Consider the following 19,742-nt stretch of genomic DNA (forward strand, 5'->3'; position numbering starts at 1 on the left):
TGTGACTTTGTCCTCACCCATAACTATTTCACATTTGGGGACAATGTATACCTTCAAATCAGCGGCACTGCTATGGGTACCTGCATTGCCCCACAGTATGCCATCCTTTTTTGGCTGACTTAGAACAACGCTTCCTCAGCTCTCGTCCCCTAATGCCCCTACTCTACTTGCACTACATTGATGGCATCTTCATCATCTGGACCCATGAAAAAGAAGCCCTTGAGGAATTCTACCATGATTTCAACAATTTCCATGCCACCATCAACCTCAGCCTGGACCAGTCCACACAAGAGCTCCATTTCCTGGACCCTACGATGCTAATAAGCAGTAGTCACATAAACACCACCCGATACCAGAAACCTAGTGACCGCTTTACTTACCTACATGCCTCCAGCTTTCATCCAGACCACACCACACGATCCATTGTCTACAGCCAAGGGCTGTGGTACAACCGCATTTGCTCCAACCCCTCAGACAGAGACAAACACCTACAAGATCTCTATCAAGCGTTCTTACAACTACAATACCCACCTGCTGAAGTGAAGAAACAGATTGACAGAGCCAGAAGAGTACGCAGAAGTTACCTACTACAGGACAGGCCCAACAAAGAAAATAACAGAACGCCACTAGCCATCATCTTCAGCCCCCAACTAAAACCTCTCCAACGCATCATCAAGGATCTACAACCTATCCTGAAGGACCACCCATCACTCTCACAGATCTTGGGAGACAGGCCAGTCCTTGCTTACAGACAGCCCCCCAACCTGAAGCAAATACTCACCAGCAACCACACACCACATGACAAAAACACTAACCCAGGAACCTGTCCTTGCAACAAAGCCCATTGCCAACTGTGTCCACATATCTTTTCAGGGGACACCATCATAGGGCCTAATCACATCAGCCACACTATCAGAGGCTCGTTCACCTGCGCATCTACCGATGTGATATATGCCATCATGTGCCAGCAATGCCCCTCTGCCATGTACATTGGCCAGACTGGACAGTCTCTACGTAAAAGAATAAATGGACACAAATCAGACGTCAAGAATTATAACATTCAAAAACCAGTCGGAGAACACTTCAGTCTCTTTGGTCACTCGATTACAGACCTAAAAGTGGCAATTCTTCAACAAAAAAACTTCAAAAACAGACTCAAACGAGAGACTGCTGAATTGGAATTAATTTGCAAACTGGATACAATTAACTTAGGCTTGAATAAAGACTGGGAGTGGATGGGTCATTACACAAAGTAAAACTATTTCCCCTTGTTTATTCCCCTCCTACTGTTCTTGTCAACTGCTGGAAATGGCCCACCTTGATTATCACTACAAAAGGTTCCCCCACCCCACACTCTCCTGCTGGTAATAGCTCACCTTTCCTGACCATTCTTGTTACAGTCTGTATGGTAACACCCATTGTTTCATGTTCTCTTTGTATATAAAATCTCCCCACTGTATTTTCCACTGTATGCATCTGATGAAGTGAGCTGTAGCTCGCAAAAGCTTATGCTCAAATAAATTTGTTAGTCTCTAAGGTGCCACAAGTACTCCTTTTCTTTTTGTGGATACAGACTAATATGGCTGCTACTCTGAAACCTGTCAAGGAGTTAACACAAAAGCATGCTCCTGAAACTTGTGTTTCAAAGCTCATTTGCCAAAACCAATTTTCAGCTCTAGCAAGTGAAATACCATTAGGTTAACATAAAGTGTTTAATGAAACATAATGTAACATAAGTGTGATACCTACTAAACTTTATTTGTAAGTGGTTAGCAAGTACTGTTCACGAATTTTTAGGGTAGGTGTTTCTACCTACTAGGGATTCACACCAATTATTGCCTTTTAAGTGACGTTCCTAAATATACCTGGAAAGGCAGTTATAAGTGAAATATGGGGAGTTAATTTAATATGTTGCAGTTCTTCCCAGTCTCCCATCTTTCTATTAATTCTGCTGAATGGAGTGATATGAACTGTCTAAAGAGATCAATAGATGCAGAAATGCCACCTGCCCAATTGAAATGGGACAGTGACTTGGAGAGAAAGAGAAATTGGTAACTGACACATACTTGCCTGAGTAGATGTGTGTTGGAGAGTTTCCATTGAAAATGGAAGGAGGCTGCAGCTTCATCCTGCAGAAATGTTTGTACCCCCCTCTCATTTGTAATGTCTCTGCATACTGGTGTTTTTCCACAAAACTGTTAAATGTGGTTTGTTGCTACCTTTAACCTTTTAACATGGGCAATTACCTGCAAATGTGATCTTTTTCTCTGGGCAGCATTTCTCATGGAATCCTCTTTTTTCCCTGCAGGGACATTCCAGTAACGTGCAGCATATCATGGCAACAAATCTTCAGATGTCTATCATCCGAAGTAGTGCTCCTGGTCCCCCTTTACACATTGGAGCTTCTCACTTACCCCGAGGTGAAGTCAACATGAGCTGTAAAAATGACTCATTTTTCACACCTGCTCAGGAAGGCTGCATCTACACTAGTTCCTTTTTTCCCTTAAAATTTCCCACTATTGTTAATGCGGGTATCACTCCAGCGGTAAGAATGCTAATGTAAATAGGACTCCAGATAGCTGCTGGCATTTTAAGTGTTATATTTTCTAAAACTGCCTAGTGCAGGTGTACATGATGGTGCTTAATATGCTGGCAGCCACCAGCACCTCTTCTGTTTGAACACTGCTGGAAAAAGAGTGGGGTACTTTAGAAAACATGGCCTAGTTTAGGTAGGTCTATTGTGCAAAATGTCATGGCTTATTCACTGCTTGCTCCTGGTTGCTTTACTATGCCTTGCAGTCTGTCTCCTACCCATCCGCCACAATATCATTCCTATTCTGCAGTAAGGTGTATTACTGTATTGAGTGGTGCACATTCAGACTTGTGTCTGAGATAACTGTTTGTTCTAGCTGTGCAGGCTTTTGTCTCTTCTCCCCTGATTTTGGCTGTTGTGGTTTCAGACTCTCTTTTTGTAGCTTGTAAAGCAGAACATCAGTCACTTTAAGAGGAGAGACCAGGTCAGCCAGCATGATTGCTGTTTGAGGGATAATTTAAGTCTGTCAGGCTTCTGATAGCAGGCTTATCCTTAAGGTCTATGAATTGGGCTTCCAGTCTTAGGTAAAATTAGATTGATACAAAAAAACACCTACCAAAGTTTTTTTCCATCTCCTTGTCCTTTGTACTTGCATGGAGCATCGGTATGTTTAGATCACAATATTATGCAGTTGCTCAAGAAAGAAATCTAAAACTTACTTTAAGCTCATTTTTAAAAAATACTGCTCTATACTCTTAATAGTGATTTTCATTCAGAAACAGGTATACAGCTCTAAAGAACATGCACTCTGGGCATGCTGCACTTTCAGTGATCCTATAGTTGTGCATGCAATATGTTGCATGAGAAAAACTGTACTTCACCAAAGTATTTGGGAAAGAGTGTGTAGCTGTATTTGCAGTCTTTTACAGCCCATATGGAAGAAATTGCATGTACCCATTTTTGTCATCGTTTTTTGAGCGTTTAATTTGTGTCTATTTGAGCCTTGTGGGGAACCCGCTTTAACATCAATTGCTCTTTGTATTTTCATTTAATACTTATTTTATTTTTAGTCTGTTTGTTTGCAACGACTTGTTCATATTTTCTTCCTGTTAAATTACTCATTCTAGATAATATTGAGCAAAATCTGCAGAAATGGTCTGTTTTCCATCAAATTATTTGACTGCATATTATTTGGAGTGAATCATTATGTTTGTGATCCTCTTGCAAACACAAACAGTTGATTTTTCGATGAGCTAAAATTGCTGTTGAAATGCTTGATGTTTTGGGTGATAACTAGATTCAGAAAAGCAATTTTTTCACACTGTAGATGTCTGATCATTTTGGCACAGCAAACAGTAGACAGATTACTGAACTGATACCAGGCATTTTGCTGTGGTGTTTTAAAAAATAGCTTCCATTTATTGTGCATCCATCTTTCCTCTGTACTTCAGCAGATGCAGATAGATTACTACAATTGCTAGACCACTTTTTACACATTCATCTAATATGCAGGCTATATCAGTTACTCCTACTCACTTATTTCAATAGTTTGGAATTGAAAAAGATCAGATTTATGAAATAACATTATTAAATGTAAGAAATTGGAACATAAGAATAGTCATACTGGGTCAGACCAAAGGTCCATCCAGCCCAGTATCCTGTCTACCGACAGTGGCCAATGCCAGGTGCCCCAGAGGGAGTGAACCTAACAGGTAATGATCGAGTGATCTCTCTCCTGCCATCCTTCTCCACCCTCTGACAAACAGAAGCAAGGGACACCATTCCTTACCCATTCTGGCTAATAGCCATTAATGAGCTTTTAATCCCCATGAATTTATCCAGTTCTCTTTTAAACCCTGTTATAGTCCTAGCCTTCACAACCTCCTCAGGCAAGGAGTTCCACAGGTTGACTGTGCTCTGTGTGAAGAAGAACTTCCTGTTATTTGTTTTAAACCTGCTACTCATTGATTTCATTTGGTGGCCTTTAGTTCCTATATTATGGGAACAAGTAAATAACTTTTCCTTATTCACTTTTTCCACACCACTAATGATTTTATATACCTCTATCATATCCCCCCTTAGTCTCCTCTTTTCCAAGTTGAAAAGTCCTAGCCTCTTTAATCTCTCCTCATATGGGACCCATTCCACACCCCTCATCATTTTAGTTGCCCTTTTCTGAACCTTTTCTAATGCCAGTATATCTTTTTTGAGATGAGGGGATCACATCTGTACGCAGTATTCAAGATGTGGGCGTACCCTGGATTTATATAAGGGCAATAAGATATTCTCTTGTCTTATTCTCTATCCCTTTTTTTAACAATTCCTAACATCCCGTTTGCTTTTTTGACTGCCGCTGCACACTGCCTGGACATCTTCACAGAACTATCCACGATGACTCCAAGATCTTTCTCCTGATCAGTTGTAACTAAATTAGTCCCCGTCATATTGTATGTATAGTTGCGGTTATTTTTTCCAATGTGCATTACTTTACATTTATCCACATTAAATTTAGTTTGCCATTTTGTTGCCCAATCACTTAGTTTTGAGAGATCTTTTTGAAGTTCTTCACAGTCTGCTTTGGTCTTAACTATCTTGAGCAGTTTAGTATTATCTGCAAACTTTGTCACCTCACTGTTTACTTTCTCCAGATCATTTATGAATAAGTTGAACAGGATTGGTCCTAGGACTGACCCTTGGGGAACACCACTAGTTACCCCTCTCCATTCTGAAAGTTTACCATTTATTCCTACCCTTTGTTCTCTGTCTTTTAACGAGTTCTCAATCCATGACAGGATCTTCCCTCTTATCCCATGACAACTTAATTTACGTAAGAGCCTTTGGTGAGGGACCTTGTCAAAGGCTTTCTGGAAATCTAAGTACACGATGTCCACTGGATCCCCCTTGTCCACGTTTGTTGACCCCCTCAAAGAACTCTAATAGATTACTAAGACACGATCTCCCTTTACAGAAACCATGTTGACTTTTGCACAACAATTTATGTTCTTTACTATTGTTTTAACTAATTTTCCCAGTACTGACTTACCGGTCTGTAATTGCCAGGATCACCTCTAGAACCCTTCTTAAATATTGGTGTTACATTAGCTGTCTTCCAGTCATTGGGTACAGTAGCTGATTTAAAGGACAGGTTACAAACCATAGTTAATAGTTCCGCAGTTTCACATTTGAGTTCTTTCAGAACTCTTGGGTGAATGCCATCTGGTCCCGGTGACTTGTTACTGTTAAGTTGCTCAAATAATTCCAAAACCACCTCTAAAGTGACACTTCAATCTGTGACAATTCCTCAGATTTGTCACCTACAAAAGACGGCTCAGGTTTGGGAATCTCCCTGACATCCTCAGCCGTGAAGACTGAAGCAAAGAATTCATTTAGTTTCTCTGTGATGACTTGATCGTCTTTAAGTGCTCCTTCTGTATCTCGATCGTCCAGGGGCCCCACTGGTTGTTTAGCAGGCTTCCTGCTTCTAATGTACTTAAAAAACATTTTGTTATTACCTTTTTTGGCTAGCTGTTCTTCAAACTCCTTTTTGGCTTTCCTTATTACATTTTTACATTTAATTTGGCAGCGTTTATGCTCCTTTCTATTTACCTCACTAGGATTTGACTTCCACTTGTTAAAAGATGCCTTTTTATCTCTCACTGCTTATTTTACATGGTTGTTAAGCCACGGTTGCTCTTTTTTAGTTCTTTTACTGTGTTTTTTAATTTGGGGTATACATTTAAGTTGAGCCTCTGTTATGGTGTCTTTGAAAAGTGTCCATGCAGCTTGCAGGGATTTCACTCTAGTCACTGTACCTTTTTAATTTCTGTTTAACTATCTTTCTCATTTTTGCATAGTTCCCCTTTCTGAAATTAAATGCCACAGTGTTGGGCTGTTGAGGTGTTCTTCCCACCACAGGAATGTTAAATGTTATTATATTATGGTCACTATTTCCAAGCGGTCCTGTTATAGTTACCTCTTGGACCAGATCCTGTGCTCCACTCAGGACTAAATCGAGAGTTGCCTCTCCCGTTGTGGGGTGTTCCTGTACCAGCTGCTCCAAGAAGCGGTCATTTAAAGTATGGAGAAATTTTGTGTTTGCATTTCATCCTGAGGTGACGAATCCAGTCAATATGGGGAGAATTGAAATCCCACGTTATTATTGTGTTAGCCTCTCTAATCTTCCTTAGCATTTCATCGTCACTATCACTGTCTTGGTCGATAATAGATCCCTACTGTTATATTCTTATTAGAGCATGGAATTACTATCCATAGAGATTCTATGGAACATGTGGATTCATTTAAGATTTTTATTTCATTTGATTCTACATTTTCTTTCACATGTAGTGCCACTCCCCCCGGCATGACCTGTTCTGTCCTTCCAATATATTTTGTACCCCGGAATGGTTGTGTCCCACTGATTGTTCTCACTCCGCTAGGTTTCTGTGATGCCTATTATATCAATATCCTCCTTTAACACGAGACACTCTAGTTCACCCATCTTACTATTTAGACTTCTAGCATTTGTGTACAAGCACTTTAAAAACTTGTCAGTGTTTATTTGTCCGCGCTTTTCTGATGTGTCGGATTCTTTATGTGAATGTTTCTCATCTGATCTGGCCCATACTTTATTCTCTTCCATCCTCTCCTCCTGACTAGAACCTAGAGAATCTCTAGCAATAGACTCTCCTCTAAAAGAATTCTCTGTCTGATCCACGTGCGCCTCTGCAGCAGTCGGCTTTCCCCCATCTCTTAGTTTAAAAACTGCTTTGCAACCTTTTTAATGTTAAGTGCCAGCAGTCTGGATCCACTTTGATTTAGGTGGAGCCCATCCTTCCTGTATCGGCTCTCCCTATCCCAAAAGTTTCCCCAGTTCGTAATAAATCTAAACCCCTTCTTTCTACACCATCGTCTCATCCACACATTGAGACTCTGAAGCTCTGCCTGCCTACCTGGCCCTGCGTGTGGCACCGGAAGCATTTCTGAGAATGCCACCATAGAGGTCCTGGATTTCAGTCTCTTTCCTAGCAGCCTAAATTTGGCCTCCAGGACGTCTTTCCTACCCTTCCCTATGTCATTGATACCTACATGTACCACGACCACTGGCTCCTCCCCAGCACTACACATAAGTCTATCTAGATGCCTCGAGAGATCCGTAACCTTCGCACCAGGCAGGCAAGTCACCATACGGTTCTCCTGGTCATCACAAACCCAGCTATCTATGTTTCTAATGATCAAATCTCCCATTACTAACACCTGCCTTTTCCTAATGACTGGAGTTCCCTCCCCCGGAGAGGTAACCCCAGTGTGAGGGGATACCCCAACATCATCTGGAAGGAGAGTCCCAAATATGGGAAGGTTTCCTTCTGTTCCCGTTGACTGCTCTCCTTCTCTGGGCCTTTCATCCTCCTTAACAGCGCAGAAAAAGATCCAACAAAGCAGATTGGTTTTTTTGGAATTAGCAATAAAGGCCAAAAAATCCTTTCTGTATCTCTTGAGTATCATCATTTTTAGCCCTAATTTTGAAGTTGCATCACTAGAATGAAAACTAGAAATATAAGAACATCATAATGGCCATAGTGGCTCAGACCAGTGGTCTGTCTAGCCCAGTATCCTGTTTTCCGACAGTGGCTGGTGCCAGATGCTCCAGAACAGGGCAGTTATCAAGTGATCCACTCCCTGTCATCTAGACCCAGTTTCTGGAAGTCAGAGGCTTGGGCACACCCAGAGCATGGAGTTGCATCCCTGACCATCTTGGCTAATTGCCATTGATGGACTTATTCTCCATGAATTTACCTAATTCTTTTTTTAAATCAGTTTTCGTTTGGGCCTTCACAGCATCCCCAGCAATGAGTTGCACAGATTGACTGTGCATTATGTGAAGAAGTACTTCCTTATGTTTGTTTAAACATGCTGCCTATTAATTTAATTGTGTCACCCTTGGTTCTCATGTTATATGAAGAAGTAAAAACACTTTCTTTTTTACTTTCTCCACACAATTCATGATTTTATTGACCTCTATCATATCCTTCCTTAGTCGTCTCTTTTCTAACTGAACAGTCCTAGAGTTTTTAATCTCTCCTCATATGCAAGCTATTCCATGCCTCTGATCATTTTTGTTGCCCTTCTCTGTACTTTTTCCAATTCTAATATATCTTTTTTGAGATCGGGCAACCAGAACTGCACACAGTATTCAAGGTGTGAGCGTACTATGGGTTTATATACTGGTATTATGATATTTTCTGTCTCAGCATCTCTGTTTCCTAATGTTCCTAACATTGTTAGCTTTTTTGACTGCTGCTGTATATTGAGCAAATGTTTTCACAGAATTATCCACAATGAGTCCACGATCTCTTTCTTGAGTTGTAACAGCTAATTTAGACCCCATCATTTTGTGTGTATAGTTGGGATTATGTTTTCCAGTGTGCGTTATTGTGCATTTATCTGTAGTGAATTTCATCTGACATTTTGTTGCCCAGTCATCCAGTTTTGTGAGATCCCTTTGTAACTCTTAGAAATCAGCTGTGGACTTTTACTATCTTGAGTAATTTTATATCGTCTGCAAACTTTGCCACCTCCCTGTTTACCCCTTTTTCCAGATCATTTATGAATATGTTGAACAGCACAGGTCCCAATACAAATCCTTGGGGAATTCTGCTGTTTACCTCTCTCCACTGTGAAAACTGACCATTTATTCCTATCTGCAGTGAAAACCAATGCAAGGAATTCATTTAGCTTCTCCTCAATGGCCTTGTCTTCCTTGTGTCCTTTTTTAGTGCTTCAATTGTCCAGTGGCCCCCACTGATTGGCAGGTTTCCTGCTCCTGGTGTACTTGAAATAAAATTTTTGCTGTTAGTTTTTGTGTCTTCTAGTCTGCTAGTTGCTCTTCAAATTCCTTTTCAGCCTGCCTAACTAGACGTTTTAATTTTACTTGCCAGGGTTTATGCTGCTTTCTATTTTCTTCAGTAGGATTTGACATCAGATTTTTAAAGGGAGTCTTTTTGTCTCTAACCGCCTCTTTTACTCTGTTTAGCCATGGTGACTTTTTTCCCTCTTCTCTTACTGTTTTTTTTATTTGGGGTATACACATAGTTTGAGCCTCTGTGGTGTGTGGTGTTTTTTAAGTTTCCATGCAGCTTACAGGCATGACTGTTTGTTTGGGACTGTTCCTTTTATTTCTGTTTAACTAGTTTTCTCATTTTTGTGTAGTTCCCCTTTTTGAAATTAAATGCTACTGAGGTAGGGTTCTTTGGTGTGTGTGCCCCCTCCCCCCCACGATTTTAAATTAAATTTATATTATGGTCGCTGTTACAGAGCGGTTCAGTTATAATCACCTCTTGCCACTTAGGACAAAATCAAGAATTGCCTCTCCCCTTGTGGGTTCCAGAACTAGCTGTTCCAAGAAGCAGTCATTAATTGTGTCTAGAAATTGTATCTCTGTATCTTGTCATGAGGAGACATGTACCCAGTCAGTTTGGAGATAGTTGAAATCCCCCATTATTTTTGAGTTTTCTGTTTTTGTAGCCTCTCTTATCTCCCTGAGCATTTCACAATCACTGTCGTCATCTTGTTCAAGTGGTCGGTAGTGTATTCTTAGTGCTATGCTCTTAACTATTCAAGCATGCAATTTCTGTCCATAGAGATTTCTACAGTGTGATTCGTTTAACATTTTTACTGTATTTGACTGTATGCTTTCTTTCACATGTAATGCCCTCCCCCAGCAGCACAACCTACTCTGTCTTTCCTGTATATTTTGTACCCTGGGTATTACTGTGTCCTATTGATTATCATTATTTCACCAAGTTTCTGTGATGCCTGTTATATCAATAGCCTCATTTAATACCAGTCACTCAAGTTCACGCATCTTAGTATTTAGACTTCTAGTATCTGTATACAGGCACTTACAAAATTTGTCAGTATTTAGTCGTCTGCCTTCAAGTGATGTAAATCAATGGGACTCTTTTTCATTTGACTGTTTCTCTTCAATTCCTATTTGTAGTTTATCCACTTCTGTCCTCTCCTCTTTACTAGGATATAGAGAATCCCCTTTAATAAATCCACTAAGGGATGTGTCTGTTCGAACCACGTGCTCCTCTGCACCCGTCGGCTTTCTCCCAGCCCTTAGTTTAAAAACTCCTCTATGACCTTTTTAATTTTACATGCCTCTCTGTATATTGGTAATTCAATCATTTTGATACGTTTTGCAATAACACACGTGATTTGTTCCTCAGGTGCGGCAGCGGCTGCTGTGATGTCCAGCTCTAAAGTAACCACAGTTCTGAGGCCAGCTTCACAGTTGCCAAATGCAGCAACGGCTCAGCCAGCTGTTCAGCACATCATTCATCAACCAATCCAGGCAAGCTGCAGTCATGCTGTATTGCAGACACTCTACTACTGTTCATTCAGAGATCTTTCTGACTTGTAGGGGGAATCCACCCAGAACGTAAGATTAGCAGCCTTTATTTACTGGGCTGTTGCCATTGGCAACCATCCCTTCTGTTTTTGTTACTTAGACGCCCCAGCCTTATGAAGCTGGCATTAGCAGCATCATTCAGAAAGCTTTACAGGCTTTTTTTGTAGGCTAACTATGAGCTGGAGATTAGACCTTTAAACTGTCTACAAACTGATCAAATTCTGGAGGAGTCCTCATTTTGACTGTGCGTGAAAACTTTATTTAAGTCCAAAAAGGCCTGGCTTGAATTTGTGCTGTTACTTTATGCTCAGACTTTTAAATCAGTTTGATCAGGGTGATATAAGCTAAATACTGGACCAGGAAATATATATATTTAAAATGAGATGGTGAAGGGATGCGTGCTCATGTGGATGTCTGATTCCATATAATGTTGTGCATATTTTTATAGTTATGTTCAAATGTAACCACATTTGTATAACTGTGTATAGTATAGATAACGTTTGGTAGTCATGAATGGAAAGCATCAAAATAAAAAACATATTTTCTAATAGCATATGGAAGCGCTGAATCATTGGAACAGTTTCCATAATATCTGGTCTTTTAACTGCTTTTGATCATCAACTACCTCTGATGCTTCTGCTCTGAAAACCAGGCCAGAGCTTCTTAGGAGTTCACAAAAGAGTTTTATAGACTGGGAACATCTCCAAGTGCCAGTATTTTATACTGAGATCTAGGAAATTTGGCTTTATCAAAATATTTCCCAGATACTTTCTCAATTGCACCACTGTGACTTACTTTTATTATTCTGTTGTCTTTACAGTCTCGTCCTCCGGCGACGACATCGAGCACTATCCCTCCTGCTGTAATAGCACCAGGTTCCACCACAAGAGCTCAGTCTCCAGTTATTACTACAACAGCAGCACATGCTACGGAATCAATCCTGAGGTAAACACATAAGGAAAGTGTCTTGGGGAACCCCAAGATTCCTGACATTCATATAGACAGTATGAAGGGGAGTAGAGGAGGCTGATACCCCTGTGAATGTCAGAAATACTGTATAGGAGTTAGAGATTTCTCTGCTGAGGTCCAATTGATACAGCACATGAGTGAGTCAGGAGACATGGGTTCTTTCCTCTGCTCTGCCAGTGACTTGCTGTGTGACTTTAGGCACATCACTTAACCTTTGTCTGAGTGGGTTCATCTGTAAGACAAGGAAAATAATGCTTACCCATCTTTGTGAAATGCTTGCAGCTCTGTGAAGGAAAAACACTGTAAATGCTAAATATTGTTTTCTGTTCCAAGAGAGAGAAACAGCTAAACAGGAGCTCATTGACCAATTTGTTTCCCAAGGAATTGGGTTTACTGGTCTGCCAGGGCAGCACCTGGCTAATTCAGTCCCATCCTCTTCTAACAGAAGTTGCTGTAGAAAATAGCATATTAGTGTTGGACTATTCAAAATATCTCGGGGGGAGGAGGGTTAGAAATTGAAATTAGCTCGTTTTGCTCATGTTGGTATCTCTAGATACTGAGGAATCTGTGTGTTCCCACCTGTGGAAGATGCAGAATAAGAATTATACAGCAGTCACTTCTGCAAATTGTGTTAACGTGGATTCGATAGTAGTGTAGCCCTCAAAGAAAAGACAAGTGGAGTCTGATGTCCCTACTTGCCAGTATGGGGGGAGCCAGTATGCCTTGTTTAACTGTCTGGATACTAAATAAAGGTTACTTCTCTGAACGTCCTTTCTTTCTTTTCCCAGTCGGCACACTCTGTCTCTCCAGCAGCACCCACCTTCTGCAGCTATTAGTATTCCGCGTCCTGCGCAGCCACGGGACACAGCAACTCGGATCACACTGCCATCTCACCCAGCCATAGGTACACCAAAACAGCAGCTCCACACCATGACTCAGGTAAATCCCATGAGATGAGATCAGTGTAGTTTCTTCCACAGTTCAGGGTGTGAGAAAGTTGTGATTTTTTTTTTTTTTGGTTCAAAGTTATGGACACAGTTGTTCACCTTTTGGTTTTGGTCTGATCAGTGCAAGTGGTGTATGGGCAAGGGGCAGGTGTGTGTGTGTGGGCAGTCAGCTGTGGGGGGAAAGGGTGTGTGTCGGGAGAAAATCGTGGCCCACAATTGGTTTTTACAGCCTTATCCCATATTATTTTTCTTTCTTTGAACCACATCTTGATGACCCAGAGTAAGTGATGAACAGGGTTCAAAGTTAGGCTAGAAACGTGGTGTCCTGTTCTCTTAGGAATAGCTACAATATGATTTTAAAACAAATAAAATGTAAAATGTATCTGTACATTTCTCTTGCTGTGAAACTTTCTTTTCTCTAGAAAACCATTTTTAGTACTGGTACTCCGGTGGCGGCAGCAACAGTGGCACCCATTTTGGCAACCAATACTATTGCCTCAGCAACCACAGCTGGTGAGTATTCACAGCTCATCATCGTGGAGAAGGGATGCTCCCACTACTGAGAGGTACAAAGGGTGGCAGAACATCTTCGATCTGCAAACAGTCATCAGAGATCCTGTCCCTAGTTAGGATGTGAACCGTTTTTGTTGGCAAGTCCGTGGGGGAGGAAATGCTTAGATAGAAAGTTCCTGGTGCTTGTTCTCTAGTTCTCTCTATGTGTTTAGGATATGGATATTAGGGTGATGCAGCTGTATAGAAATCTCTAGTGTCACTCTCTGTCTTTCAGGTTCTGTGTCTCATACCCAAGCTCCTACAAGTACAATTGTCACCGTGACAATGCCCTCTCACTCTTCCCATGCCACTGCTGTGACCACCTCAAACATCCCAGTTGGTGAGTGATTTCAGCTTCTGATGAAATGGGTGTAATTCAGCTGACATCTCTTTACTCATGCATCCAGGATGGTCTGGGGCATCTATATATTACTAGCACATTAAACAAGAGAAATAACAAAAAAATCAATCCAAGTTGGGAGAAACAAACAAGTAGATTTAATGAGCCCTAATACATTTTTAAATGATGCAGGGAGAGTTCTGGAAGCACTTGGTTAGTCTAGTTAACTATTGGCCTCCTCACATGAGTCTTTATTCCAAACAAACTTGAGCCTCCTGGAACTTCATACCATGTAGTATGATGTATTGAGGATATACCTACTAAGGGATATAAATGTGCCTTCCTCAATGAAGGAGTAAATTGATCATGGAGAGTTAAGATTATTCAGGGATTGAGGTCACTTAATTTGATATTGTGTATTTTATATGTCCGTTTAGAGCCCAAGGGGCACACATTACAAATGAATAAGAGTTTCCATTCCTTCTCTGATTCTGCCCTGTTAGTGAAATAAAAAGACTTGTTCATTTTCACTGAGGAAAAGAAAGTTTAATCATCTGGATTTCAAACTCTCCTTTTCTGCATCTGCTCTCTTCTTCGTTTTGGCTGTTAATTGGCTACTTGTTTTTCATTATGCAGCTAAAGTGGTTCCTCAGCAAATCACGCATACTTCTCCTCGAATCCAGTCTGATTATACATCAGAGAGGAGTAATCTCATTCCCATACCTGGACACCGAGCATCTCCAAACCCAGTTGCCATGGAAACAAGAAGTGAGAACAGGTAGGTGGGAAAGAATTCTTTAAGTAGAGCTCCTGGCTGCTTCTCTGCTAGAGGCTTATCATATGCATGAATTGACATGATAGCTAACACTTAAGGGGGTTTGAGGTTTCTGAATTTAGCTAGCTGAAAAGGATCTCTAGAATAGTCGGGGCTAGTTGATGCTCTTGCTGAGGGAGGTTGCAAAGATTAGAGGGTGGTCTGAGCACTAGGGTTGAAGAGGTGGATGCAAGTTGTAATGATTTGTCTGACACTTGCTGTATCTTATCTGTAGGCAGTCGATGCCAGTCCAATTCCAGTACTTCTTACCAACGTACCCGCCTTCTGCCTACCCTTTGGCTGCACACACTTATACCCCCATCACCAGCTCTGTGTCCACCATCCGCCAATACCCTGGTAAGGAGTTGCCATGCAAGTGACTTTTAGAGCAGTCTTGGAGTAGAAATAAGAGTATGCTAGGCTTGACTGGTACAAGTGTTCAGTGCAGTTCAGGATACTGGTTCACAGAGATTCTGCTAAACAAGTTTGGGTGTTTATCCAGACCCAAATCTCTTTGATGGGTCTCCCATCCTCCATGTTCTGATAAGCCAATTTAATTTTGTAATATTCCCACTGCTTTTACCTTACAAACATACACAGTTTTGCTGATGAAGTTGTGGGTCCCCATAACTGGGAGTTGTTCTGGCCTAAGATGTCACTAAACTCAGTACAGTAGCCCCTGGGTTATTTATTGTGATATTACTTCAATATGCTGTTCACTGTCCCCCACTTCCAGTTTTCAGTGTGCTGTTACATTTATGTATTGTTAACAATACATAAATGTATCATGGAAGGTGAGATGCAAAGTGAGAATCTGGAGGCCTTTTGCAGCAGGGGTGTTTGACACCTTGAGGAGGCATTTTAGAATGGTGAGATAAGTACATTAGTGGGCTCTTTTTCATGAAATGATCAGTAGTGAAAGTTAACTGTATAAATTAGGGTTTAGGCTTCAGAGTTAACATTTCATTCAGGAGAATGGGGCAGTTCACATCTGTCTGACTATTGATTCAAGCAGCTGCAGACTCAAAAATACAACATTATGTCAGTTCTTGTCATCATGGTTAACATCGCAATCATGAGGGCTACAAATATATCTCTCTTTAAAAAGAAAGCTTATATTTTGGAGCACCATTCTGCATAATGGTTAAATTCCACTGCATTGTGGGTGTTGGATAATGCGTTCGGCTTAAGAACAAACCGGTTCACCCAGTTGTAGTGTAAAGGATTTAGGATTAGAGAAAATTTAAATTAGGCCATATTTTAAAAGCTTTCCAAAGTTGGATTCTACTCCTCTCTCTTCTTTTGTAAACTATCACAGATATTTTTCTTTTTTAATTTATATTAGTAGGCTCAAAACTTGATCTACTGTTACCAGTTTGCAAGCCTGTCTTTTTAAAATAAATGCTTCAGTGCTGTTCTTTTCTTTTTTCAAAAAATGAAAACATTTTGTGTCTTGACACTCAAAGGACTCTTCAATGACATGTCAGTGGCAAAAGTAGAGACCAAACTGTCAGGGGCAGTATACAGACTTCAGTTGCAGGATTCCAACGGCTAATTTTTAAACTTGTGAGTTAAAGAACAACTTGACAGTATTCTTTCAAAAACACAGGCTTTGCTCCCTTCTTCCTGTTGTATCCCACCTTCTAATTGGTGTTGCAATTAAGTTATAGTATCTTGTAGCAACAGACAGACATTGTAAATGCAAAATTAAGGCATCTGAATTTATGGCTCTCAGCAGTCTGGAGAGTTAGTTTGTGACAGGAAAAATCTTATTCAAATTCTGTTATCTTCAGCAGTAGCAAGGGGATTGCAGACTGTTAAGCAAATTGCTTCATCTTAAATAAAAATCCAAATAGTGTGTAGAACCCCTCTTTATGCACCATAGGAAAATGAAGTAGTCTATTGGGGTGGAAATAATCAATGTTCATGTTACTGTTCTCAGTTTCAGCTCAGGCCCCCAACTCTGCCATCACAGCTCAGACTGGCGTAGGAGTGGCCTCCACTGTGCACCTCAATCCCATGCAGCTGATGACTGTAGATGCATCTCATGCCCGTCACATCCAGGGGATCCAGCCAGCACCTATCGGTGCACAGGGGATCCAGCCAGCACCTATCGGTGCACAGGGGATCCAGCCAGCACCTATCGGTGCACAGGGGATCCACCCAGCTGCACCAATGGGCACACAGGGACTCCAGCCTGCACCAATCAATGCTCAGCAGCCACAAACAGAAACAAAGACTTCAGGTAACTTCAGCCAACTAGGTCCGTGCTATGTATGGGCTCAGTTCAAGGGAGCAACTGAGCCTTGAATTCACCTCCAGCTTCTTGATCAACTGAAGTATTTTAGCTAGTCTAACTCTCTGGGAAGCCACACCCTGATGAGAAATAGTATTTATATAGTACAAACCTTTATAAAGCTACAGTGGTAATACAATAGCAGACATTATATACACTAATATGCACTCTCTCAGTAGATTTGTTTTTGTTCCATTATTTACGAGCCAAAGCTACATGATCAGGTTGCAAGTAGATTTTAGTGATTTGGTTTTTTAAGTTAGTATTGGTCTGACGATGTTATGACTAAAGCTGGAAGTGCCACTGCAGCTGAAGAACTTAACAAACCTTCTCTGCACGTGGATGACTCTTCTCAGGAATGGCTAGCTGTTCTCACAGGTAGGATACGTTGCCTATAAATTGCCCAAGACATGAAACCCATTACAGTCACACTTTGAAAAGTGACTGCAAAATACTTTCACCACCTGGACTACCACAGGAAAATCCCTTATGTGAGGAAAAACATCAGTCCAGCTATCCTGAAGACTTTCTGAGGAAAAGGCATCTAGCATCTCAGAGATCACTGTAGCCTCTCCCAGAGCTGGCTGGCAAGCAAATGTTGTCCAGTATCTACTTCTCACCTGTCTAAATGTCATGAATCAATGGTGAGCTGAGATGGCCAAACACACCTAGCAGAAAATTAGGACACAGCACTATGAGACAGTGCCTTATTTACAAATAATAGGCATTGCCACAGACATGCAATTCTTATGCATATAGTGATACATTCTTCCCTGGCAAGCTCTGCCCCTTCTATTTCTCTTGGAATGCTAGTCTTACCTATCAACAGTTGTTAGGCAGGTGATGCCTTCCATCTCCCCTAGAGAAGGTTGTTATTAAATTGCTTTGTACAGCACTACACTTCAAAACTAGGAGAGAGCTTGGGGAGCAAGTATATGAATACCTACTTTCCCATCAAGTGTTTCTTTTAATAACTGCTGCTTTTCCCATCTTCTCTTTGTTCTGTTCTGTCTCTTTCTCCTTTACTTTCATGTCCCTTTTGTCCTTCCCAGCAGTGGTCTTGGCAGATGGAGCCACCATTGTGGCCAATCCTATTAGCAACACATTCAATGCAGCTCCAGCAGCAACCACAGTGGTACAAACTCACAGCCAGAGTGCCAGCGCCAGTGCACCAGCCCAGGGCTCATCCCCACGCCCAAGCATCCTCCGGAAGAAACCAGCCACAGATGGGTGAGTAGGACTTGACTTGGCATGTAATTGCTCTTCTGGTTAGGCTAGTCCAGGGGTGCCCAACCTGCAGGCTGTAGACGGCCCACCAGAGCATTTCATAAGGCCTGCAGCCTGCTTCCATGCAATATACTAATGACCGATTCATTAGCGTTTTGTCATCATGTTCACATCATTTTAGTTTACACAGCATGTAAATAGACAATACTGTACATAGAAACAACCTATCTAAATACATACAAAACAAGCCGAACTTAAAATATAAATCAATACCGGTGACTTTAAATCCTATTAAAATATGTAGAATCTGTTTGGCCCACACACAATTGTGCTTAGGTTGATGGGGCCCTCCTGTGTAATAGTGTTAGGCACCAGTCATCTAGCCCAAATAGAAGAAACATCTGTGCTTCAGTGAGGGTGGAAAATTTAACCAGTGCAGGATGCAAGTAAGATGCCCATCTCTTTGAAATACACACTTCATCCAGGCTACATTTCTGTCTATCCTGTTTTAGAGCAGATGACTGAGTCATATCCTGTTGTCACTAATGGGATGGATAGGACAATTTGAGTCCAGCTTTAAATGTGACCTGCAAGGGGAAACTAAATATTTGAGCACTTTCTTTCTGCTTCATGTTTTAAAAAAAAAAGTTTTTTAAAATTCAGGTTTTGTCTGCCCTGTTCTTACTGGAACACTTTATGGACGAATGGAGAAGGAGTAAGATTGTAACACACAAATAACATGAAAGTGAAACCTGATTAGCAAAGAGAGGAACATAGCTTTAACTTAGACTGTTTAAAACTCCTGCTTAATTCAAATGCTTGAATAAATAGGTAAGGGAAGAACTCTTAGATTCAATAACTCATTCCTGCCAATTAAGGGCTGAACATTTTGCCTTCAACTTTTGAGACTTCCAATGAGTCCTCCAAGACTAGACTTGACATACTTGATATTTAAGGTCAAATGCAAAGTAATGCACATTGGAAAACTTAGTCCTAACTATACATATAAAGTGATGGGGTTTAGATTAGCTGTTACCGTTCAAGAAAGAGATCTTGGAGTCATTGTGGATAGTTCTCTGAAAACATCCACTCAATGTGCAGCGGCAGTCAAAAAAACCAGAATGTTGAGAATCATTAGGAAAGGGATAGATAATAAGACAGAAAAATATCATATTATCTCTATATAAATCCATGGTACACCCACATCTTGAATACTGCGTGTGGATCTAGTCGCCCCATCTCAAAAAAGATATATTGGAATTGGAATAGGTACAAAAAAGGACAACAAAATTTATTAGGGGTATGGAACAGCTTCCACATGAGGAGAGATTATTAATATTGGGACTTTTCAGCTTGGAATGAGATGACTAAAGGGGGATATGATAGCGGTCTATAAAATCATACTAGTGTGGAGAAAGTAAATAAGGAAGTGTTATTTACTTCTCATAACACAAAAACTAAGGGTCACCAAATGAAAATAATAGACAGCAGGTTTAAAACAAACCAAAGGAAGTACAGTAGAACCTCAAAGTTGTAAACAGCTTGGGAATGGAGGTTGTTCGTAACTCTGGACAAAACATTATGGTTGTTCTTTCCAAAATTTACAACTGAACATTGACTTAATACAGCTTTGAAACTTTACTATGAAGAAAAA

General features: G+C 40.9%; 1 protein-coding gene across 21 annotated transcripts in view; it reads left to right on the forward strand.

Moving 5' to 3' along the window:
- Positions 1-19,742, forward strand: part of SAP130 (Sin3A associated protein 130) — a 38,653-nt gene that overhangs the window by 9,353 nt on the left and 9,558 nt on the right. For 13 of the 21 annotated variants that reach the window (XM_043522129.1, XM_027818844.3, XM_043522120.1 and 10 more), the window contains exons 5-14: positions 2,309-2,420; positions 10,762-10,886; positions 11,764-11,888; positions 12,701-12,851; positions 13,282-13,372; positions 13,647-13,751; positions 14,388-14,529; positions 14,801-14,922; positions 16,508-16,810; positions 17,914-18,091. In XM_043522129.1, the coding sequence (XP_043378064.1) occupies positions 2,309-2,420; positions 10,762-10,886; positions 11,764-11,888; positions 12,701-12,851; positions 13,282-13,372; positions 13,647-13,751; positions 14,388-14,529; positions 14,801-14,922; positions 16,508-16,810; positions 17,914-18,091 (1,454 nt within the window). The remainder of the gene's footprint in view (positions 1-2,308; positions 2,421-10,761; positions 10,887-11,763; positions 11,889-12,700; positions 12,852-13,281; positions 13,373-13,646; positions 13,752-14,387; positions 14,530-14,800; positions 14,923-16,507; positions 16,811-17,913; positions 18,092-19,742) is intronic. The other 8 variants (XM_027818936.3, XM_043522119.1, XM_043522123.1 and 5 more) reach the window with 1 other exon arrangement.

The sequence above is a fragment of the Chelonia mydas genome, chromosome 9 (assembly GCF_015237465.2).
Source record: "Chelonia mydas isolate rCheMyd1 chromosome 9, rCheMyd1.pri.v2, whole genome shotgun sequence".
NCBI classification, from domain to species: domain Eukaryota; kingdom Metazoa; phylum Chordata; order Testudines; family Cheloniidae; genus Chelonia; species Chelonia mydas.